The following is a 24,420-nucleotide window of genomic DNA, read 5'->3' on the forward strand; positions in this document are numbered from 1 at the left end:
TCCTCCCTGAGGATAAGACTTGTTGTCCTACCCACAGTTTCATACCCCAGGATCCTCTCTGGCCAATGACAGCCCATCAGTGGATCTCAGCCCACTACTCGGAACCAGGTTAGTCCTCTGGAGGCCAGGTTCTCCCATCTCCCAGGAGGGTGGGGTCCACAGCCCCATCACCCAGTACGGAGTCTCCCTGGCTTCTCTCCCACTCTACAGGCAGTCATCCTCCCACCTTCGCATTCCCACACCCCTCCCAGACTCATTCATAGGCCTGGTTCCCAGAGCCAGGCTCCAGGCCAGTGTGCAGCTCCAATCAATGGCTGGTCCACATCTAAGATTTCATTAAATCTTTGCTGGCCATATCCTGCTGAGAGAGCAGCTGGTATGTGTGTGGAAGGGAAGGGCTAGGTTCCAGGGCCTCAGACAAGGACTGCCTTACTTCAGAGCCCATGTGGAGGGCAGCCCAGAGCTGGTGGGCAGGAGGTCCAGGTAGGGCTCCTGGCCAGTCTCCACCTTCACCAACCCACTGTTCCTCTCTTACCCCATGCTTTCCATCCACAAGACATAAAAACCAGTCCTTGCCTGTCCTGCTTCCTGGAAAATTAGATGTGAAATGGCTTTGGGAAAGGTTAAGGACCCTCTACAAGCATCAGAGATCACTAAGGGTGGGAGGGAGCAACAGATGGAGGCACTCCCTAGCAGACTGCAGAACTGCCAGAGGTAGGGCTGCAGAGGGTTTAGTGAGGGCAGGGAAACGCTGGTCTAACTGCCTGCAGAGGAGGAGGGCCTGGGGCTGGGGGCAGGAGGGAGAAGAGGAGAGAAGCTCGGGGACCCCAACCTCTCCCCAGGAGCAAGCAATAGGTCTAATCACTAAGCAGCTCTTACCCACTTCTGTTTACACGGATTGATGCCTTCCCTCTCAGACCCCTTCCAGGCCAGCTGGAGTCCCTCCCCCCTCCTCGGAGGTCTCCTGGAGGCCCCCAAGGGTCAGCCCACAAGTGCCACAAAGGCTAGCAGGAGTCATTGCTTTCGTAGCCAGACCGGCCTCTGCCCTAACCTATGCGGGGGTTCTGGGGCTGTGGAGCGGAGCAGGGGTGAGGAAGCCAGGGCTGTAGACCACTAGCAGCCCCGTATGACCTCTGAACAACGAAGTGGAGCGAAGAGAGGTGGGGGCCTGCTCAGGTCTTCCCTGCCCTGTAGCTTCGTGAGATTTCCGGCAACCGGAGGGCTGGAGGGAGGGGGGCGTGGTGCTCACCCTCGGGATTTACGAGAAGCAGACATCGACTTCCCCGGTTGTGACATCTGGGCCTCTTCGAGGCTCCCATTGTCCCAGAGGCGGAGGGTCTGGTGCAGTGGCGACCCCCGCCGGGGGACCGTCACCAAAGGGTGGGGCCCCATACGCCCCACCACGCAGGCCACCCACCCAGCCCCCAACCGCCGAGCTCCGGGGAACGCTCCCACGCCGGGGGGATTCCGACGCCTGGCCCGGGGCCGGCTCCGTGAGACTAGGCGGTCGCGGACTCACGCCCCAAACGGGACGGCTGCAGGCCCTTTCTTAACCCCTCTGGACTCCAGGACTCCGCCAACCCACCACAGCCGCGAGTACAGCTCCCGCTTTGCAAGGGGCCGGGGGCGCGGTGGGGGCGGGGCCTGCGAGGCGGGCGGGAGGCGGGACTCGCGCGGGGGGCGGGGCCGGGGAGGCGCGCGCCGCGCGGGCGGGGGGCACAAGGAGGGGAGCGGGCAGGGTACGCGCGGCGCGGAGGTGGGCTCGGAGAGCGCCGGGCTTGGCTGTCGGGAGATCCGAGCCGGGGCCGCGCTGGGCCCGCGAAGAGCGCACGAGCCTTCGAGGTTGTGGATGAGAAAGGGAGGAGCTGCAGCCAACGCCGCCTCTCGCCCGGAGGGAGCATAAACCCGCCGCAGGCCATGAGCCGCCGGGCCCAGGGAGCCCGACCGCGGTCCGGGCAGCGCTCCGCCGGCGCCCCGGCCCGCCCGGCCGCAGCTGCGCGCCTGTAGGTACGGCCTGTTTGTCCTCAGTTCCCTCGTCCCCTCGTCCGTCACCCTGGACCCCATCGGTCCCTGAGGGCATGCGTGTGTGTGCGCACCGCTGCCCAGAGGAGCGCGGCCGCACGCGTCCCGGGTCCGCGCGTGTCGTCTTTGTGTGCGCGGGTGGGAGGGAGTGCGACGGAGATGCGCCCCCTGCGGGGATCGGCTCCCTGACCCCTATCCCAGCCGAGGTGGAGTAACAGGAGGAACCGAGCCGCCTCCGGAGCAGCTGTGCCCCCCGCCCCCTCCTGGGGCCCAGGGCCAGCGGTGGGGCCAAAGCAGCGGGCCCCTAGAGGAGGAGGCTCTGGCTGGGGTGGAGGGGTGCCAGGTCTTTTCCCTAGACTGTGGGGACGGGGAGGGCCAACCTGGAATGAGGGTGAGGGCCACCAGAGGGACCCAATCCAGACCACAGTCGCCGGGGCCGGCACGCCCTCCATTCGGCCCAGGCCTTCTTTCTCCTGGTTACCATTCTCGACCCGCCCACCCCGGGAGCTCTCCTGCAGCCCTGGATAGTGGGGAGGAGGGTGCCCGAGAGGCCGGCGCCTTTAAGAAGGGGCGGGTTCGTGCACTCCATTCAGGCCTTTCGGCCTTGGCCATTGATGAACCTGAGGGCAGCGCGAGGCCCCCGGAACCGCGCCAGCCCATCAGGCCAAGACAGGCAGGGAAGGGACCCGTCTGGGCCCCCAGTAACCCACGGAATGAGGTCTTCAGGGGGAGAAGTCTGCAGTGACTGGGCCCCTCGGGAGCTGCGCAGGGGTACCAGGCAGCCTTAGGAGTGACAGTGAACATGTTAGACCAAAATCTGTGTTCACACTGAGCTGGTACAGGGGAGAGCCTCTGTGTCTGGAGTCAAACCTGGGTTGAACCCTACCTCTGCCCTTTGAGCCTCCATTATCTGCTCTGTAAAATGGGGATGGTGCAGCCTCCATCCCAGCTGGGTGACCAGCAAGAGTTGTCCCCTCCAACACAGGTCACTGAGTATGAGGTGAATGAGCACCTCTGGGAGGGCAGGAGGAGCAGGGGTGGTTATCCCAAGAGGTTTTGGCTGCCTCTGATGGGATATGATCTGAACTCCCCTACTCTGCCACCCACTTTGAACAAATCTCTTCCTTCCCAGCCATGCTGCTCCATCCAGGTTGGGGACTAACCTAGAACCTTTCAGCTCTAGGAACTTTGAGAGAGGTCTGGCAGTGGAGGCAGTGCTGTTAGGCTGGTGTGGGTCGGAGCATTTGGGGGGTCTCAGAGGCAATTTCCCAGAAGCTGCTTTCTTCTACTCTCACCCTCCAGGAAGCATCAATGATGGTGGGCAAGAGTTCTGATTCAAGTTAGTTGAATGGTTCTAAGTAATGGAGGGTTAATGCATTTCTTACCCTTATTGTGGAAAACCTGTCTAAAGTTTCTAAACCCCTCTCCCTACTTAGTGGGTCTCCTAGGAAGAACCCCTAGCACTCACACCCTGGGGAGTGTTGAAGGTAAGATCCCCCAGTTATGTGGAGCCTGTCCCCCCACCAAGGCTGTGAGCATTTGGTTTCAAGCTGACTCCTGCCAGGTTAATGACCTCATGCTGTTTCTTATTTGATCTGCACAACAACTCTGTGGGTTTTGTGCTATTATTATCCCCATTTTACAGAGAAGGAAAGAGGTTCAAAGAGGGGAAATGACTTGCCCGAAGTCACTCAGCCCACAAACCAGGCCTCCAAAACAATTCTCTCTAACAAGAGCCTGGTTCTTATCTCTTAAACTGTCTACCTATCCTGGATTGCAGGGAATTAGGGGTTTAGGTGCCTTGGGCCTCTTGGCTGCTGTCCCTATGGGGTTGTGGTTCAATCATGGAGCCTGTCTCACTTCTACACCTTACTGTCCCTATTAGACTTGGAAGGGTGGTGGCAGTTTTGGAGTCTGGGGAAGTTTCTCTTACCCCCTCTCCTGGTTGGGTCAGTCTTTATGGCTGTGCTCTCAGGAGAGAGCAGATGTGACTTCTCAATATCTGGAGGAGGTCATACCTGTTTGGGCAGAGTGAGACAGGGCATCAGTGTGTGAGAGTACAGCATCTTTCGGCTCCTCTAGGTGAAGCAGGGTTTGGGTTCTATTCTCCAGATGCTCCAACCCTTTGTATATAGGGCCCAGCTGGGTTGTATGGTGGGTATAACACTCATCTGGGGGCTTACAGTCTGGTGACAATAGGCCACAGCAATGTGGCATTGTGGAGGGGCAGGGGGGCCAAGTAGAGGCAGGGACAGGATAAAGGAGGCAATCATTCCCAAGGCCTCTATGGCCTCGGAACCTGCCAACCATTGGGGCAGAGGAGTGGAGCAGGTGGGGCAATGCCAGGCTGAGCGCTAAGACTCTGAGCTGAGGACAAGCGAGTATCAGCCAGGCAGAGTTCAATTGCTCAGAGAAAGGCCCAGCGAACCTTTATAAGCATCCACAATACCCAGAGTTCTGGGGTATTCGGTACTGAGGGGGAGGCATGGTATGTGTGTCATGAAAAAGCCAGAAGGCAGACTGGTGGGCCGAATGGTAGGGGTTGAGGGTAGCGCCCTGCAGGTTTGAGGGGCTGAGTCAGGGGCCAGGGAGGTCTGGGAGAGGTATGAATCAAGGCCAAGGGGAGATCCATGACACAGAGAGATGGAGAGACTGCAAGGCTCAGGCCGAGGCTGGAGAGGTGGTGATGCCTCTGCTCTGCAACCCCAGGAGGGCAAGGCTAGTGCAGCTAGAGCCATGCCAGCCTGTTCTCCAGCCGCACAGCCTCTCCAGGAACTGTCCAGCGCCAGGTGCTCCTGAAGGAGGACGGGATTTCCTCCTAAGCCCCCAGGTCCTGCTGTAATTCATTGTCCCGGGCCCCACTCTCTGCTTATCTGACATCTAATTTCTACAGGGCTCAGCTCTGGATTTTCCTGCCCTCCAGCCTGTCAGAGAGCCCTCTCCTCTAGGGGTGGACATCTCCATTCCTGAGTCAGGGCCTACATAACCCAATTGGGCCCTCAAAGGGAGAGTTCTACAGGGCCCTATTTAGAGTAGCATCTGCTACAAAAAAAGAGCAGATCTGACCTTAGCTCTACATTCTCTCTCATCCGTCTGTGGCCCATGGCCCACCAGCATGGCTCCTGACACATAGTGGGAGCCCAGTATAAATCTAGTGAATGATGGGCCAGTCACCTCCCTTGCCAGAACCCTCTCTTCCTGTCAGGGAAGATGTGAGAGGAAGAGGGTTTTAAATAAGGGCATAGCTCAATTAGAACTGGGTTCTAAAAAGGTGGCCTTGGCTATACTATGGAGCCTGGATGTGTCAGGGGGTGGGAGGGACAGTGGAAGAAGGGAGGAAGCGTCTGCCCAGAGCAGTGGGAGGAAAAGAGAGAATGAATGCAAGATATTTAGGAACTAGAAGCAGAAGAACTTTATTTTTAAGCAAATTACTTATTTAATCTTCATGACAGCCCTTTGATAACAGTCATTGCTGGAAGCACCCTCTGTTTTAACAGATAAGGAAACTGAGGCTCCAGGAGGCTGAGTCACTTACCCACAGTGACACAGCTAGGAAGCAGAGGAGCTAGAATTCAAACCCAGGAGGTCTGGCTCCAGATTTCAGGCTTTTAACCACTTTACTGTCCCAGTATATCAAATGACCAGATGTGGAGGTAGGGAGACACAAAGCAGTGGGGCCCCTGTGATGGAAACATCTGTTGGATGCAGCTCTAGGATTGGAAGTTTGCAGGTCTGCGCCAGCAGGGCCTATCATGGTTCAGGGTGTCAGTGAAAGCTAGAAGGCTCCGCAGAGGTCTTCCAATCTCCTGAAGTGACAAAGGCTGGGGGTTGTGTGAAAGATGTGAGGGTACACTGGACACAGAGCTGCCTCCGAAACATGTTCTTCATGCTCCTCAGCAGGGGCTTTGGACCATGAAGCAATCTGTGTGGGAGAGCAGGATGGTTCCACTTTACAGCTATGGAAACTGATGCTCAGAAAAGCCAGGACCACCTGCATGCCCCCCTTCCACTCACCCATACAGAGGCACCTTAATCTGCACCTGTCCCAGTCACTAGTCAGAGTGTCCTCCTCCCACACCCAGTCTGCAGCAATGTCCCAGCAGGTTCAAGAGTGTTAAGACTAGAATCATGCCTGCTTCTGCCTTCTGGCAGGGTCATGAGGGAGCACAGATGTTCTGGGTAGGGAGGGTCGGGGAATTCCAGCCACACCTCACTCTCACAGGAAGCCTTGTTTCAGAAGCTGCCCAATGGGGACACTTCTGAGGGGTGGGGTAAGGTGGGGAGTAAACTTGAGAACCAACACCCAAATGGCCAACAGTGAAACAGAGAATGTGCCTGCCTTGTGTACTCTGTGCCTCCATCGTCATGGGAGAGAGATTCAGGCAGCCAGTGGGCAGAAAGCACTCCTGGCTGATGGAACAACCCGCCCAAAGGCTGTCAGTGTCCTGCATGGGGAGAGGTGCATGGAGGGAGCTGGAGGGGACTGTCCCACAGAGGCCAGGAGGGCATCTGGAAGAACAGTAGGATGGAGGATGGAAGGAGCCTTGTAAAGTGCAGGGCTGGATTGGCCCTGAGATGCCCAGAGGTCAGGACATCAGTGAACACAGGCCAGCTTCCCAAGACAAGAAACTGCCAAGTGAGGCTTGTCTCCTCTTTTTGTTTTTTTTTTTTAATCCTCACCCGAGGACATTATTGCATTTTTTGTTCAGACAGAGCGGGAGGGAGAGAGAGGAAGAGAGAGAGAGAGAGAGAAACATCAATGTGAAAGGGACACATCGAGTGGTTGCCACCCACACGACCAACCAGGGCCAGGGACAAACTGCAACCGAGGTACGTGCCCTTAGCGGGAACCGAACCCAGGTCTCTCTGTACCGCAGACCGACGCTCCAACCCAACCGCTGAGCCAAACTGGCCAGGGCTGTCTCCACTTTTTGTATTGGGGGCCCATCATGAATGCTCTATGAGGGGGTGGGCACTTCAGCCAGAACCGAGCACATTAGTTCTGACCCTCACCACCCTGCCCACACTTGGTTGTGGGTGTACCTTTCTGAGCATGGAGCTGAGTGGGGTGCAGGAGAAGGGTATGGGGGAGGTCTTGGTGGTGGAGGATGCTGTCCAGGGCCTGCCTAGGTGCAGCCCACAGAGGCAGCCTTTCAGGGTGCTGCTAGTTTGCACTGATGAGCCTCCTTCCCTTCCCTGGGTGTCAGTTGCCTAGTGTGGTAGGGAGGCCGGCTCCAGCTAGAGCTCCCCAGAAACGTTGCTGCTGAAGGGGCGGGGGCTGTGGGTGTGGGCCAGGCGGCCCCGCCCCCCAGGCAACCACCCTCTGTGTGGTGGATTGATTGGTCCTCTGCGCATTAGCGGGAGTTAGCTAAGACGCCTCATCAATATTTTAAGGAATGACCTGGCCTTGGGATCCGGAACTGCGTGCTGCGGGGGTTGACAACTGGTCTTCTTTTTCTTTCCAATTGTCAGCGCTATTTTTACCACCGGAAGGCCAGCCGCCCCCTCTCCCAGGCCTCTACTTGTGTTGAGTCCGGGTGGGGGAGGGTCTTCTGTCTGGGTTCCCGTCTGAAGGGTTAGGAGAGTCCATGGCTTGGAAAGGTGACAGAGACTCTATTAGGATCCCCCACCCCACCTCCCTGAAGCCCCATCCCATCCTGCTCCAGCCCTACTGAGATGGGGGGGAAAAACATGTTTCCAGGAGGAGAAGCCAGAAAACCCAGCTGAGCCTGAAAAACAAAACAAAAAAACCATGGGTGATGATTGAGGGAGGGTGGTCTGCCCACCCAAGGGCCCTGGGGAGCCAGCACCTGATGCCCAGCCCCAGTCCTCAAAGAAGCCTGTGAAGGTAAGAGGCAGCCCCCCTGCCTGCCCCTGATCCAAGTGGAGTGACAAAAGGGCCCAGTCAAAAATGTCCAAGGGCCATCACAGTCAGGGGTCCCTAGAGGCTACTGTTCCAGCACCCCATTTTATTGATGAAAAGCCGAGGCCTGGTGAGACCCAAGGGCTGGGCCAAGATGGAGCCCACATCTCCCTTTGCCCCATCCTCACTGCCCTGCCCTGACTCACAGGTCTTTTCTGGCTCCCTGGGGCCAGGAGGATGCACTCACCCAGAGAACAGTGGGGTCAGGCCTTGAGTCCGGGTCAACCAAGGTCCCTGCACTGTCCCACCTCAGTTCTGGCCCACAGCCTTGCCCTTGCCCTTCTGGGTCTGAGCCCTCTTCCATGTGACCTGCAGCCTCCCCTTTGCAGAGAGGCATGTCTGGGCCCCAGTCTCCCCATCTCTAAGTATGGGGCTCCCTGCTGACCCTGCTGCTTATGACTTTTATCTTTGGCTGCTCAAACCCTGTCACTTCTGTGTAGTGTGGCTGGACCCAGGGGACACTGGGGCTGCTGTGCTGGGCATCAGGCCTATAGACTGCTGGCCGGCCAGCAAGGGTGGATGGGGAAGGTCAAGACAGGACCATCCTCCCAGTGCCTCCCAAGCCAGTCCTTGCCTAGGACATGGCCACACCCACCATATCCTTTGCAGATTCCTCTCTGAAGGCCACCCCTAACTCCAGTGAAGGCAAGCTGGGGGCCCCCTGTGAGAGCCTCTCCCCAGGGCCCTGTCTCTCTACTCTGCCCTTTCTTGCCAAGAATGCTGTCAGCCAGCAGGAAGGGCAGAGAGGAACAGGGATTAATGTCAGAGGATGGGGAACTGAAACTGACTTTCTCCCTGTCCCCACCTACCCCATTTGGAAGCAAAATTATGTCAAACAAGGGCATCAACACTTGATGCTGGCTCCAGTGCTAGTCCTTCCGAGGTTGCCATGTCACCCAATCTGATCTGCCTGGTGGTCTCAGTGGTACGGGGTATGGGGAGGTGGCCACTTTGGGGAACACTGCCCTGCTGGGTAAAATGGATAGGCTTGGAGCATGGGGACTGGCCCTCATAGACTCAGCTGCAGGACTTCCTCCCCACTTCCATCCTCTAAAGTGCCCCCCTCCACAGGGCAGGTTGAAGCCTTAGTTGTCCTCCTCTGGAGGCCTTGGTGGTGGTAACAGGTGCAATTCTGCTTCTACTTCCATTACTGACATGACTCAGGCCTGCCTTCTGCCCCCAAAGAGTGCCTATACCAGATCGGGGGAGAGACATGGAAACATATATGGAGCACCCTGCAATTTGTACCTTGCTAGAGGGACTGTGGGAGCTCAGAGGAGACACTCATGCCCCCTGGCAGGGGAGGCAGGGGGAGGTCAGGGAAGCCTTCCTGGAAGAAGTGGCCATGGATTAGTTATGGAAGGATAAGTAGGATTTAGCCAGATGAAGAAAGGAAAAAGAGCAGGGCGTTAAAGGGGCTTAGCATGAGCCAAGCTCATAGGTGCCTCAGCCCCCATTCTCCTCAACCCCTCCCCCCATGTCCTGATAAATCCGCCTCCAAGGTATTGCTCAGGCCTATAGGGAAAGTGCTGTTCTTCCTCTTCGAGGCATGAAACCCTAGGTAGGCCTCACCTCCTCCAGGAAATCTTCCTAGCTCCCTATTGCCCTCTCCCGCAATACCAGAGCAGGAGACCTGCTGGTTTGGGAAACTGTCCTCTGTGCTAAGTGGCCTGTTTTCTCCCTGGGGCTGTCCTGTGGTTATTGACTGCAGATCGATGGCGGAGGTTGCCCCAAGGTGAGAGGGAATTCCCAGTGTCCTATGGCCCAGAGGCCCTGCACATGATCTCACAGAAGTGGGGCAGCTATTTTTACCTGCTTTAATTACAGAGTTTGGATCCTAGAGGAGAGATGACATGGTACTCCCAACAGCCACGAGGGCCATGGCAGGAAATGTGGGATCCTGAGATGGCAGCTGAGTGCATGACCTTCTGCCTCAGTTCCCCTAACACTGGGCTGGTCCCCTCAGATGGGCTCCCCATGGCAGGGCAGGACCACATCACCCCTTATTCCCCACGGGTAAATTCACCCTAGCCTTGGGAGAGGGTTGCATAAACACTGGGCTGTTCCAGGGGTGATGACCACATTGGAAGACAAGGAGGCAAAGCCCCCAAATACCCAGTAGTTTGGCAATCCAAAGTGATGAGGGCTGGGGGCGGGGGCTGGGAATAAGGAGTAGGAAGCTGGGGTGAGGAGACAGCTAGGATTCCTGGATTGGGGCCGGATTTGGATGGGCACTCTGGAGGGAACAGGACTCCAGGAGGTGGGAACACAAATGCAGCGTGCAGGCCACTGTGATGGAAAGAAGTCTGAGGAGGCAGTGCTTTCAATGCCAGTATGAAAAATTAGTCATACTTGATCCACACTAGGAGGTGACCCCAAGTCCTAGAGTCAGGGTGAGAATCCCAGGCCTGTCATTAACAAGCTGTGTGACCCCAGGCCCCAGCTTAGGTGGTGACAGCTGTGACATGCCCAGTATGCCAAACATATTCATTTGTTCATTTATTCATTGTTTACAAGGTTCCTGCCATGTGCCAAGCACTGGGGACACAGCCCCTTATGAGAATTGAAATACCCGTCTTGTGGAGCTGGCATTCTCAGGGGGAGGGGAGGAAGGGGAGAAAACAACCAAGCAAGTGGGTAAGTGGTATGTCAGATGGGGGCAAATGCTATGGAGGAAAGTTAGCGGGCAAAGGGCAGGAGAAGCCAGCGGCTGGGTGGAGTGGGAGCATTTCTTATTCTCAGTAGGGTAGTAGTCAGGGAAGGCTATCAGGGAGATAGTAGTGGAGCAGAAACCTGAAGGAAGTGAGAGAATGTGAAGGATAGAACATTCCAGGGAAGTGCGAAGGTCCTGCGGTAGAAATATGACTGGTATGCTCTCACAATGACGAGGAGGCAGTTGCGGCCAGAGCCGAATGGGCAAGAAGAGTGGCAGGAGGTTAGCTCAGAGAGGTAAACGGAGGCAGATCATGTGAGGCCTTTGGGGCCAGGGGTAGGACTTTGGCTTTTACTCTGAGTGTAATGGGAGCCATTGCAGGATTTTGAGCAGAGGAGGGACCTGATCTGTCTTATGTTTTAGAAATGATGATTCAGTTCCTGGGTGGAGAACAGACTACAGGGTGAGGTCAGCTTCTGGAGAACCAGTGAAGAGACTACTAAGGTTACGTGGGTCCCCAGATGGCAATGAGTGGAGGAGACGTTGGGTTCCTGGCATATTTCTAAAGTAGAGCCCAGAGGATTGCATGTGACTTCATGTCCACCGGGCCTTGGGGCCCTCAGAAGAGGTTACTTAGGGAAGTGAGGCTCATGGGGACCTCACTTCAAGGCATCTTTCATCCCAGCCTCCATTTGCTGCCCCCCAGAATTACCTTGGGGTTCTCTGACTGAGGCTGCTCTTTGAAGAGACAGTGAATGGGGGCTCCCCTCCTGCAAACACTGCCTCCTACCTCCCTGGTCCTCTTCACACGTGCTACTCAGAAAGGCTGCATTTTGCAGAACTGCCCCTCCATCCCGAACACACAGAACCACATAACCCCAGGGAGCCCTGGGGGAGCAGGGCCAGAGAGGGGACAGGTGGGCGCTCTGGTCAGAGGTCACAAAGTTACCGCAAGCTGTTCTTACCGCAGCTGCAGAGGGCTGCAATGGGACGGAAGCCATGAATGGTGCCGCCTCCGGCCCCGCCACCGCCGCCACCCCGGTCCCGGACTGGCGGCAGTTCTGCGAGCTGCATGCGCAGGCGGCCGCCGTGGACTTCGCGCACAAGTTCTGCCGCTTCCTGCGGGACAACCCAGCCTACGACACACCGGACGCCGGGGCCTCCTTCTCCCGCCACTTCGCCGCCAACTTCCTGGACGTCTTCAGCGAGGAGGTGCGCCGCGTGCTGGTGGCCCAGGTGGCCGAACACCCCGACGCCATGGAGCCCGAGCCAGCGGTGCTCAAAGCGGCGTCCTGCGGCCACTCGCGGAGCTCGGAGGACGTGTCAGCAGCGCACGCGGTAGCCAAGGCCCGTGTCCGCAAGGGCTTCTCCCTGCGCAACATGAGCCTGTGCGTGGTGGATGGCATGCGTGACATGTGGCACCGGCGTGCCTCTCCCGAGCCCGATGCCACCCCACGGGCCACCGAGTCCCTGGCCGAGCCACGTGACAAGTGGACAAGGCGCTTGCGGCTGTCGCGGACGCTGGCATCCAAGGTGGAGCTGGTGGACATCCAACGCGAGGGCGCACTGCGATTCATGGTGGCAGACGATGCAGCCACGGGCCCAGGTGGCACTGCCCAGTGGCAGAAGTGCCGCCTGCTCCTGCGCAGGGCTGTGGCAGGCGAGCGCTTCCGCCTGGAGTTCTTCGTGCCACCCAAGGTGAGCGCCAATCCCCACCTGAAGGATTGTGGAGTGCTGTGGGCGCAACCAGTGGCTGGCTTTGGCATTACCTGGTCTGGTTGGCAGGGTGGTGTACTGTCAGGATCCTGGGGTGTGGGCCCACTCTGCCTCTCTCACAAGTCACCCCTCAAGGCCTCCCTGCACCTGTGAGGTGTCAGAAAGGCTCTCTGGCTACAGGACAGGTCTGGGGTACTGTTCTTTGTGGTGTTGGAAAACCTCATCTCCCTACCCACTCTCTTCCTTGTCTGGGACCCCTCGGTGGCTGGAGCCTCCCAGGGAGGAGGCCTTCAGGAGTGAGGGCGGGGAATGACAGTGGCACGCTCTGAGGGGGCTCCTTGGAGGTTTGCATCTATTCTGGTGGAAATCTGTGAATCCTCAGTTTGGCTGCCAGGCTGCAGCTTAACTCCTGCCCAGGTGGCCATTTTTTGGCCTGGGTTTCAAAAGCTAAGCTCTAGCCCTGGCCAGTTTGCTTAGTGGTTAGAGCATCCGCCCACAGACCAGTCATGGGTTCAATTCCAGTCAAGGGCACGTACATCGGTTGCAGCTCGTCCACGGTCAGGGTCGTACAGGAGGCAACCAATCAATGTGTCTCTCTCACATCACTGTTTCTCTCTGTCTGTCTGTCTCTCTCTCTCTCTCTCTTTCTTCCTCCCTCCTTCCCTCCCACTCTATCTGAAGATAAATGGGAAAATATCCTCGGGTGAGGATTAAAAAAAGCTACGCTCTAGCTGTCAGCAGCGTTGCTGCTCACCTGAGACACTGTCCTCTCCCCACTCTTGGAGGCTCGCCGAAAGAGCCCTGGGCACAGCTTTGGGTTTCCTCCAGGGACGCAAACCTGTGGGGTTTGGAAAGGGAATAACTGTAACAATAGTGCCCGTTTCCTGAGAGCCCACTGTGTGCCTAGCCTGGTGGGAGTCGCAAATTCCTTTTACTCCAGTAAGGGTGGGCCTCATAGTCTCAAGGTCACAGAAAAGAAAATGAGTACTTGGGGGGTGGGGTTGGCCTGCCCGAAGTCACACAGCTTGTGGGTGGCAGAGCTGGGCTAATTATACCTACCACCCTGGTGGTCGCGGAACGAAAGGAACATGGAGGTGGGAGCTCCTTGTGTACTGGGAGGCTCAGAACGGGGGGAGGTTGTGCTGGAGCAGCAGCCAGCGGCACCCCCAAGAACCACCCAGGGCTGCCACCTACCTCTGGGCCCACTCTATCCTTAGTGTCTTTAGTCAACTGAGTCTCTCACCTCTATCCCCATCTCCCAGTGTGTCAGAATTGTGGGTTCCACTGGAGGGGCAGGGTGTGAACTACCCAGGGCTGGGTGCCCATGAGCCACATGACAAGTGATATCCTCACTGTCTGAAGAGCTTTCTCTCTGAGTCCTGGGCCACACCCCAGACTTCCCAAGGGCTATTTGCTTAGTTCCTGGAGAGAAATCATAGACCTCGAAGCCCAACTCCACCCTTGATCAGACAAGGAGACTGAGGCCCACTAAGGGGTGGGAATTGAGGTGGAGCTCCCCCAGGGTCACCTAAGGGGCAGAGGCAGAGGCCTGAGTGGCAGTCACAGGTGCCCCGCTGTAAATAGCAGCGGCTGCTGCCTTCTGGGGCAGAGGATGCAGCAGCTGGCGCCTTCTTGGTTATCCCTCTGAGCCCACCATTCACCACTGGCAGGGGGCATGGTTCCTGAGGGGTCACGTCTCCAACCTCGGAGGAAGGCAGGTTGTTTCCTACCCTACCCCCCATTCTGGCCTCCAGCCCTTCATTTTAGGAAGATAGATCATACCATGGTAAGGGCTTAAGTCTGTTTTCCCAAATGTATGCCCCAGGGAGACCCTGCTGATATGCCCCACTGATGTGTCCTGGAGACCTAGCTGCATCCCTGGAGCGGACAGAAGCTCAGATTCCACAGGCTTGGGGGCTGTTTTCTGGGATCCTCCAACTTTCCTCTCACACAGCCCCATGAGTCAGGTCTCTGGCCTCCTGTCCCCTCACAGCCCTTTGCCAGGCCAGCCCTGGGGACCCAGGGAACAGTGAGGCTAGCCCCTGCCATTGTGGGAGCCAGCAGGTGACCGGTGTTTGCAGGACTGGATGGTAAACCTCAATGGGGTGAGCACTGGGCACTTCAGGGGCCCCAAGGAGGCGAAACTCGGGCTGCATGAGTGTTCACCAGGCAGCAGGGTTCCAGGGTAGGCATTTCTGCAGGCACAGGCTGAGTAAGCGAAGGTCTGGAGCCATGAAACAGCCCGATGGCTCTGTCCAGGGAACAGTGAGATGTGGCCTGAGCAGGGTGGAAGGCAACTGGGCCAGAACAGATAGGCCTCAAATGCCAGGCGGAGGAATCAGCACCTCCAGCCAGTGGGAGCCCAGCCGGAGTCACCAGTCTAGGCCTTCACTGCTGACCTCTGTCTGTTCCACCCACTCCAGAACAGGGGGCCTTACCCAGTGGCTGGTCAGTGCCCTTCCATGGCCAGCCTAGCCCCTCCATCACTACCCCAAGCCCTGCCCTGCACTCTGGATGACAGCCAGCGCTGCCAGGAATTCCCATTTGCCTGCCCACCCAATGCGTAGCCCTCCCCCTTCCTCCTGAGAAAGTCCCTGTCCTGGAGCCCAAGCCCTGCCAGGAATCTCAGTCTCAGGCCAGCCTCAGGGGGCCTTCAGGTCGAGGCCAGGAGCTTTGGGGCAAAGCCAGGAGGACCAAGCACAGAGCAGCCCTCCCTGGGAGTCCTGCCAGCTCACCTTGGTTGACCCCCACACTGGTCCCTTTTCCTGCACCGGGAGACACAGCCTGCTCACTTCCAGGAACCCTGGCTGAGTCAGGGGCTCCAGAGCCGTGCTCTGGAAAGTCTAGTTGGAGGGAGGAGACCAGCACTTTTTAAAAAAATGAACTCGGGCCCTGGCCAATTTGGCTCAGTGGTTAGAGCGTCAGCCTGCGGTCCGGAGAGACCCGGGTTCGGTTCCCGCTAAGGGCACGTACCTGGGTTGCAGTTTGTCCCCGGCCCTGGCTGGTCATGCGGGTGACAGCCACTCGATGTGTCTCTTTCACGTCAATGTTTCTCTCTCTCTCTCTCTTCCTCTCTCTCCCTCCCACTCTATCTGAACAAAAAAAAAAAAAAAAAAGGAAAAATGTCCTTGGGTGAGGATAAAAAAAAATGAACTTGGGTAAAATAGAAAATAGTGCGCTCCATTATACACAGTCAGGGTAAATAATGTCTGCTGAAACGTTTATTTCAGAGATATTTTTACTTGTGTGTGTGCTAGGTTGCAGTGTCAAATGTATTTCTTACTATGGGTCAAGGTCAAAAATGTAAAAACCATAGACCTGATGGGTGCAATGGGCAGAAGGGCAGCCCAGGTGCTGTTCACCCTGCAGGGCTCAAAAGTGGGAGACTCAGACGTCAGTCCCAGCCCTGTCCCTGGCTGGCTGTGTGACTATATGGGGAGGTCCCTTTGTTTCCAGAGACTCCCTCAACTTACCTGTCTGTGAAATGGGGATTGGAACATCTCTGTGCCAGGGCTGCGACAGCACTCTATGCTGAGGGCTGCCCTGACCTCCAGGAGGCGGGGAGCATAGAGAGGGTTGCGGGAGGGAGGCCCTGTGGTGATCCTCACTCCCCCTTCCTCTGGCCTCCCAGGCCTCCAGGCCCAAGGTCAGCATCCCTCTCTCAGCCATCATCGAAGTCCGCACCACCATGCCCCTGGAGATGCCGGAGAAGGACAACACATTTGTGCTCAAGGTGAGTCTCCCCACTGGCCCCACAGATCCTCCGGCTGCCCCCAGGCCACCTCCCTCATGGGCAGCACAGCTTGAGGCCACTGCAGGGGGAGGGATCCCTGGTTGGGGTGGAGGATCTTAGGACCCTACACAGATGCCAAACACCTAGCTAGGACTTGAATCCAGGCCTGGGCTCTAGGGCTGAGTGCCCGGGTCTCACCCACCATCTGGGGCCCCTGTTCTTGTTTCCTCCTGGGCCTAGGTGAAGCTCCTCTGAGTTTCACTTCCTCCCTCCCCCTCCCCCGCTGGAGCCAGCACAGACCCACCCCATGGGCAGGCAAACTGGTAGCCAGACTGTAGCAGTTATACAAATGCCCCTGTGGCAGAGCACTGGAGTGTGGGAACTAAGGGTGGGCAGGGAGGCACCTGGTATGACTGGGGACAGCTTGTCCTCCCAGGACCCACTGGGGTGGCCTGTTCAACTTGCCTTGTGCCTCCTCAGTGGATTAGAGGATGTTTGTGAGGCCAAGTCCCCGAGGAGACCTGATTCCACCCACCTGAAGCTGCATGGAGCAGCCCCCCCACCTCCTCCAGGCTCCTGATTGGGCTTATGCTTTTGTTCTCCCCTGTTTGTTCAGTCACGAACTCCCTTATTCACTTAGCAAACATTTGCCAGGCCCCTACCCTGAGTCACCCCAGGCTGGGGGCTGAGGACACAGCCCCTCCCTGCCCAGCATTCTCATCTGCTGGGTGAGACAGGTCCAGAGCCTGTCACCTGACGGCTGAGGGGCCACCATGCTGCTGATTATGCTCAGAAGCCCTGAGCCTGAACAGCTCACCTGCCAGCCCACCTTGGTTCTGTTTCCCCATCTATTCAGAGAGGGGTTGAAGGTGGTCTCCGAGAACCCTCCCAGCTCTGAGATGCTGGGAGGCCAGCCACTGCACTGTGAGTGAGGCACACACCAGAAGGCTGAGAGCACGCAGCCTCGGCCCCGGAGACCTGGGCTCACGTCCCCGCACTGCCACAGAGTGCTTGTGGGACTTGAAGCAAGTTACCTGCCCTCTCTGGAGCTCAGTCTGTACAGTGGGGAAAGCATATTGCCTCGCTCCCAGGCCCGTAGGGACGAGTTCACCAGGTAACGTATGTGCGGGGTGGCGCTGCGGGCCTGGCCCACGCGAGAGCTCTCCCTCCTCCCTTCCCCCTGCGGAGGCTGCTGAACCGGGGGGATGGCCTCAGAGGCACAGTTACAGGCACTGAGGCAGGTGGGCCCCTCAGCGCAGTGTGCTGAGCCAGCTGGCCCCTTGGCTGACTTGAGGGTTGTGAGGTCTCTTCACCCCATCTCCAGGGTGCCAGCCCACCCTTCCCCAGGCAGCATGGCCTCTGAGGCTGCATCCCCAGGGCCCGAGGTCAGCAGCGCTGAGCACCCTCTCCGGTCACCCCCGTGGTGGACCCAGAGGAAGGGGCTGCTGAGACTGTGGGGGAGGCTTTTCCCCAGGACCTTGGCCCAGGTTTGGGGTGGTGCTTGATGGTGGCCCCACTGTCTTCCCTGCTGCTCACACTAGTGAGCCACCGTGGGGAAGGGGTAGGATGAGCCATTTGTCCTGGGGTCTAGAGCCCCCTGCTGAGGTGGGAGGTTAGGGCACTGGCTACCATCTGGACTCCCGGCGCCCCTTCCCCAGGTGGAGAATGGAGCCGAGTACATCCTGGAGACCATCGACTCACTGCAGAAGCACTCGTGGGTGGCTGACATCCAGGGCTGCGTGGACCCGGGGTGAGTGCCCACGTGGCCCGAGGATAGGTGGACAGCGTAGGGGTAGCTCTCGGGTGCTGAGCTCCAGAAGTGGGTTTTTCTCATGGCAGTGCTATCCGGGTTGCTGCTGGCCACTCATCCAGGCCCCCACCTCCACCCTTACCCCCAACAGGCTTTTCGAGGTCTGCTCTGCAGGGCCAGGGCCTGGGGATGGAGAAGGAAGGTGGGTCAAGTCTTCTTCTCTCCCCAGGGGAGCCTGAGACCACTAGGAGAAGGGCACTGATGGGGGAGGTGACCCAAAGGTACAAGGGTGGGGGCTGGAGGGGAGGTCCCTGATGTGGCCTGGGGCTCAGAGGAAGCGTGCTGGCAGAGGTGCTCATCATCCCTGAGGCTGAAAGAAGGAGTGGGCCTGAGCCAGGCAGAGGAGGCTGGGGCACAGGAGGGCAGAGAACAGCCCTGCAGAAAGTGTGGAGCTGTGTGTGAGCCTGGGACTCGCAGGGAACATCAAGGCCTTCAGGTAGTTAGAAGTAGAGCTGGTGAGGAGGGACTTTGATGAGAGCCTGGGAAGCTAAGTGAGGGGCAGTGGGGAGCCATGGCTGGTAGTAAGCAGAGGACAGCTTCGGTCAGATGTGTGTAGGAAGAGCAGCAGGGAGACTGGCCGCACCATCCAGGGCAGATTCCGACGCCAGGAGCAGGAGGGGCAGGCAGACCAGCCGGAGAGCATTTGGCAACAGCTCTTCTGGCTAATGGGGTGAGCCAAGCCCCAGGGGGAGGGGCTGCTGCTTTCTAATTAACAGCTTCATTTAAGGAAGCACAATTAAAGTCCTGAGTACCGCCCAGCCCCCTCAACCCCCCACGATCCCCAAAGTGGTTATAATCCATCCCCTGCCACCCTTCCAACCATCTGCTCTGCAGACTCCTTCCCCAGACCCTCTGAAGGTGAGCCTTGCAGTATGTTAGAGCTGGCACGATCCCAGACACCTTGGGTCACAGATGGGCAGACAAAGGCCCAAGGCAGGGAAGGGAGCTGCCCAGACCCTGCCCAGACCCTGCCCACTGCCATTCCCTGCCACCCTTTGTGAGATGCCATGGGGTCCCAGGAGGAGGCCAGCCCTTTGTGGGTTAGTGGGCAGGGGTCATATGACCTCAAGAAGGACTGCACTCACCTGGAGACCTCTCTTATATGTCCCAGTCACACATGGTGGCCACAGAGCAAGCTGAGGGTGTGACAGAGGGGCATGGAGGCACAGGGACCTCGGGTGAGCCACTGCCCAGTTCATTGAGCAGCCCATGGTTCAAATCCCAGGCAGAACAGCTTATGCTTTCTTGCCTTCGCAGGGACAGCGAGGAAGACACAGAGCTCTCCTGTGCACGGGGAGGCTGCCTGGCCAGCCGCGTGGCCTCCTGCAGCTGTGAGCTCCTCACGGAGGGTAGGTGGCGGCAGAGCTGGCTGGAGCAGTGGAGGGCAGGATTGGAGGGGTGCTCACTCCCGGGTGGCCAGACAGACAGACGTGTTTTCTACTCCAACAGTGGACCTGCCCCGGCCCCCCGAGACGACAGCAGCCGTGGTGACAGCCCCACACAGCCGAGCTCGAGATGTCATCAGCGAGTCCCTGGTCCATGTCCCACTGGAGACCTTCCTGGAGACCCTGGACTCCCCGGGCGGCAGCGGTGGTGACAGCAATAACACAGGTGCAGTGGGCCTGCTCCCGGCCCCTCCTTCCTACACCCCCAGCCGAGGCCACAGGCTCCCTTCGAAGCCCTTCCTGAGCCCCAGAGGCTGTGACATTTCATCCCACCTGGTCCTCTGCACAGCAGCTCAGAATTGTAGCTTCTGTGGGCCAGTGGGGAACGTGACTCTCCCACAGGCCCTGGGTTCCATAGAAAATGCTCCCAGAAGTGGTGCGAAGGGTCAGAACCAGGGCTGAGGGACAAGGAGATGCGATGTGTTCCCACGTGTGTTGCTGACTTAGAGACTACCCCAGGTAGTCTTTCTCCTCTCTGTGCCTCAGTTGACCTCATATGCTTAACTAGCCTTGTTCTAGAACTACCCAACAGCATTTCACATGTAAAAACCCAATGAGATGTTGCATCTCTTCTCTCATGTATTTGCCCCCCACACACCCCTCACTCTGTCACCCTCTACAGGGGAGGAGGGCTCAGAGCCAGAGCCCGAGGTGGCCCCTGGGCTGGAGCTGTCCGACTACCCCTGGTTCCACGGGACACTGTCGAGGGTCAAGGCAGCTCAGCTGGTGCTGGCAGGCGGGCCCCGGAGCCATGGCCTCTTCGTGATCCGCCAGAGTGAGACTCGGCCTGGGGAGTATGTACTGACTTTCAACTTCCAAGGCAAGGCCAAGGCAAGTGTGCAGAGGGAACATGGGGCATAGCAGCCAACCCTGGGGGAGGGGGCCAAGGTGGCTCTGGTCCTGAGGCTGCACCCACGCCCCAGGAGCAGGTTCTGTGGGTGTCGGTGTGGCATGACTCTCCATGGGCCAGGCCTACCCCTGGCCATGCTCCTTGAACCCCCGGACCCCTCCCACACCTCTCTGAAGTGCTGCAAGTCTGCCCCAGATGTGGCTTCTCCATTGTCCAGATGGGGAGGTCCCCTCGTGGTAGCTGAGCACTCAGGAGATCCAGGCCCTTCTGAGGACTCACCTTTGACCCTGTGTATTAGGGATCATGTCGCACTGGGGCTGCTGAGGGTCTGTACCAAGAGCCAACTCAGTGCGGGGCTGGGGTCCACCAAGGCCCTCCTGCCCCACCCACTCCCAGGCAGCGCCTCCTCAGAACAGTTCACCACCCCTTCCTGAGCCCCAGGCCAAGGGACATGGAAGGGAACCACACACAGGTGGCCCGAGAGGACCAAACGCGAGGAGGAGCTGGGCCAGGCAGGAGGGCTGTGCTGGGGCCAGAGGGCCGGGAAGGCTCCTGACCCTACCAGCCAGAGTGGGAGCAGACCGTGGCCTGAGCTGCGCAGTGGAGGGAGAACGCTTAGGGCGAAGTGGGAAGGGTGGTCCAGAGGGCACGGCAAGGTGTGACTGCGCCCAGAGAGCGGACTCGTGAGGAAGGGCACTGTGTGCCACCGTGAAGACCTAAGGTGCAAAGGAAAACATGTCTGAGAAGTCAAGTGACTTGGGGGGTTACCGTGTGACCAGGTGGGCAGGAACCTCAACCCCCCTCCCCAATCCTGACTTTCTGATAAGGAAACAGACCCAGGCCTGGGTCCTCCCAGGACATGGTTCCTGTCAGTACCTGCTGGAGGAGGGGGCACCCCAGCCCTCCTGCTCCAGGCCTACACTAGTGGTCAGTGTCCTAACCCCCAGCCGGCCCGGGGCAAGCCCTCCCCTGGCTCCACTTCCACACCCACCCCGTTCCACCAGAGCGAGCCTGGGCCTGTGTCCTTGGCCGTGTTGTCACTTTGTGGAGGAGGCAGCACCTCCCCAGGGACACCTCCTTGGAAAGCAGCCGCCCTTACCAGTTCCTCTGACAACCAGGCACTTAATGCCATCCTGGCAGCCCCGAGTTTACTTCTTGGCCAGCACCGCCCCAGGCAGCCTCCCTGAAGGGCCTGGATCTGACTCATGCCCAAGCCAGAGGCTAGAATGGTGCCCAGTCGACCCGAGAACATGGGCTCAGAAGCGGGGAGGAAATAGAGCTGGACGCTCCTCTCCTTCCAGGGGAAAGACCCTGCACTGAACTCACACCAGCTCCTGCCCCGTCAGAGCAGGTGGCTGCAGGGTGAGATAAGTTAGTGGTGGGGTACAGCAGGACCTCCGGTCTCCCGCTTGCACTCCCCCTGGGAAGGAGGGTGTCTGCCCTCCGAGGCAGCTCTTCACCTTCAGATAAATGTCAGAAAGGGTTTCCCAAAGACTGAGATGCACCCACCCTGCTTCGGGCCCTGCTCTGGGCCTCTGCCCCCAAAGGCCCTGCCCAGGTTTGAGGCAGTTCCTCTGGGGCTGAGGCCCTGCCCTGGAGATCATTAATGCTTCCCAGGTTTGCTCACACTGTTCTGGCAACTTCTGGCCCTGCTGATTGGCAGAATTCACTTATGGAAGCACCCCCTAACACCCTACCCACTGTCCTTTATGTAGGTGACTAGGCCAGCACCCTGTCCTGGGCTTGAGGCCACGTGCATACCCCGAAACCTTCCTTTCTCCTCCCCTCTTGCCATACACACCCCAGCACCCCCACTCTTCCTCCTGCGGGATGCATATTGAACAAGATAAGTCTGGAGCCAGAGCCCTGTGGCTCCTCTCCCTGGAGCACTGCCCCGGGTGGGCCCTGGAGGCACCAGCCTGGTCCCCAAGCTCCAGGTGCTCCGACTGCGGCACAGCTGAGAAGCACCTGCAGTCAGTCCCTGCCAGCCAGCCTCAGGGTGGTTTCCAGCCCTCTAGGCTTTGGCCTGTGGGGACAGCAGGGTGGGAGAATCACACGAACATGAGTCTGTGCCATGTAACTTTGGGTGAGTCACTCCCTCCCTCTGCCTCAGTTTCCCCCATCTCTAATACGGAGGCTGTAATCTCTATCTTCTAGGGCTTTTAGAGACTAGAGATGGGGAATGTGAGGAGTATGATGTGGGTGCTACCAACACAGGGACAAATGTCTGCTCCCTTCAGTTCCAGCCTGGCTCTGCCCACTCATTCCCAACCCCCACCACAGGAGTGACTCCCCCACCCACCCAGAGATGGGGCTCATATGTTAGGAGCCATCTCTGACACAGCCTCATGTGGCCTCTCTGAGACTTTGTCCTCCCAATGACACCAAAAGGCACTTTCCAGCCCAGGACCCCACCACTGACAACTTGTGCTGATCTGTGCCCACAGCACCTGCGTCTGTCCCTGAATGGCCATGGGCAGTGCCACGTACAGCACCTGTGGTTCCAGTCGGTGCTTGACATGCTGCGCCACTTCCATACCCACCCTATTCCACTGGAGTCAGGGGGCTCCGCAGATATCACCCTGCGCAGCTATGTGCGGGCGCAAGGCCCCCCACCTGGTAAGACGCCCCACCGGGCAGGTGTAAAGGCTCAAGAAAGCAGACAGGCGGGCAGTGGGAGGAAGGAGTCACTTTCAGGCCACATCCCAGCGTAGCCAGCTCTAGTGGGATGAGGGCCAGAACTTGGGTAGCTGTAATGGGGGGGGAGGGGGGCAGGCCCACCCAGCCCCGCCCGAGTGATTCCTGCAGGGAGGAGGGTGCTCAGGGGCAGCACCGGGCATTCCGTAGGCACAGATGGACTGATCCCAGGCCACTCCCTCTGGGTCTCTGGTCCCAGTCTGACTCTGGGACTGAGAAGGTGGGGACTAGGACTCAGGCCGGCACTGACGCGCCGTGTCCTGTTGCAGACCCCGGGCCCTCGCCCAGCGCCGCGCCCGCGCCCCCCGCCTGCTGGAGCGAGCCGGCCGGCCAGCACTACTTCTCCAGCCTCGCCGCCGCCTGTCCGCCCGCCTCGCCCTCGGAGGCCGGCGGCGCCTCGTCGTCTTCCGCCTCGTCGTCCTCGGCTGCGTCCCTGCCCGCCGCCCCGCGCGCCGCCGAGGGCCTGCTGAGCGCTCGCAGCCGCAGCAACAGCGCCGAGCGGCTGCTGGAGGCGGCGGGCGGTGCGGACGAGCCCCCCGAGGCCGCGCCCGGCGAGGGCCCGCGAGGCCGCCCGCGGGCGGTGGAGAACCAGTACTCCTTCTACTAGCCTGGCGCCGGGCCCGCGGCCACCCGGACCCGCCTGCGACCGCAGCGTCCGCCAGCCCAGCGGACCCTCTCGGCCCCAGTCCAGCGCTGGGTGAGAAAAGCGAAGCTCTTCAATGAAGACATAAATGTTATTAAAGAGCCTGTTTTAGGGACTGCACCCGGCTTTCCTGTCGTCCTTTCTGCTGCCCTGGCCATGAGCACGGCTCCTAGGACTGCAGGGGAGAAGGGGATACCATACATGGGACCCCCTGTCGAGCCCGCCTGGCCCCTGCCCAGCCCCCATCCAGCTCTGTCTTAGGGGATCCAGCTCCCCACCGGCAAAGAGACAACAGGCAATACCTGAATGAGGCACAGAGATAGTCTCTGGGCCAAAGAGCAGGGCTCAGGGAGACTGGCGAGGGGGTTTTATTTATTTTTTCTTTATTGATTTTAGAGAGAGAGGAAGGGAAAGTGAAAGAGTGATAGAAACATCGATGAGAGAGAACATGGATTGGCCGCCTGCTGCATGGTCCCCACTGGGGATCGGGCCCACAACCTGGGCATGTGCCCTGAGGGGGAATCCAACCAGGGACTCTCAGTGCATGGGTCGATGCTCAACCACTGAGCCTCACCTGCTGGGCTGGGGAGGGGTTTAGAGTGGAGCTGTGAGAGATTGGGAGAGGGGTGACCTGAGCAGAGGCAAGAATGAAGGGTGGCAGAGGGTAGGGGAAGGAGGGTTGGGGGTCCCAGGGCTAGGGGAGGTACAGGGTGAAGAATGGGGAGGAGGGACAAGTCTAGGGCCTTGAATGCCAGGATGAGGACATGGACCCTGGCTAGAAGACAATAAGAGTGTCCTGCAGGTCAGTGGGGTGGTAGAGCAGGATTTCTGCACATGAGCCCATTGGGGGATAGAGCAGTGGAAAGGCAGGTTTCCCATCTTTGACCTAGATTCAAACTTGGAAGTGGCCTAGAGGGCCCTCCCGCCC

The 24,420-nt window shown here is 58.7% G+C and overlaps 1 protein-coding gene across 1 annotated transcript; it reads left to right on the forward strand.

The window, feature by feature from the left end:
* Positions 1–53: 53 nt before the first annotated feature.
* SH2B2 (SH2B adaptor protein 2) lies at positions 54–23,456 on the forward strand. The gene is made up of 9 exons (XM_036280530.1): positions 54–108; positions 11,569–12,296; positions 15,946–16,047; positions 17,706–17,797; positions 19,115–19,206; positions 19,307–19,468; positions 19,925–20,133; positions 22,600–22,771; positions 23,119–23,456. The coding sequence occupies exons 1-9, from the start codon at positions 66–68 to the stop codon at positions 23,454–23,456; spliced, it is 1,938 nt and encodes a 645-aa protein (XP_036136423.1). The 5' UTR covers positions 54–65.
* Positions 23,457–24,420: the final 964 nt, after the last annotated feature.

The sequence above is a fragment of the Molossus molossus genome, unplaced genomic scaffold (assembly GCF_014108415.1).
Source record: "Molossus molossus isolate mMolMol1 unplaced genomic scaffold, mMolMol1.p scaffold_m16_p_3, whole genome shotgun sequence".
NCBI classification, from domain to species: domain Eukaryota; kingdom Metazoa; phylum Chordata; class Mammalia; order Chiroptera; family Molossidae; genus Molossus; species Molossus molossus.

Coding starts and splice junctions, on each gene's coding strand:
- SH2B2 (XM_036280530.1), top strand. CDS start 66: ATGACAGCCCATCAGTGGATCTCAGCCCACTACTCGGAACCAG. Junction 16,048..17,705: donor ACAACACATTTGTGCTCAAG/GTGAGTCTCCCC, acceptor CCCCTTCCCCAG/GTGGAGAATGGAGCCGAGTA. Junction 22,772..23,118: donor GGCGCAAGGCCCCCCACCTG/GTAAGACGCCCC, acceptor GTCCTGTTGCAG/ACCCCGGGCCCTCGCCCAGC.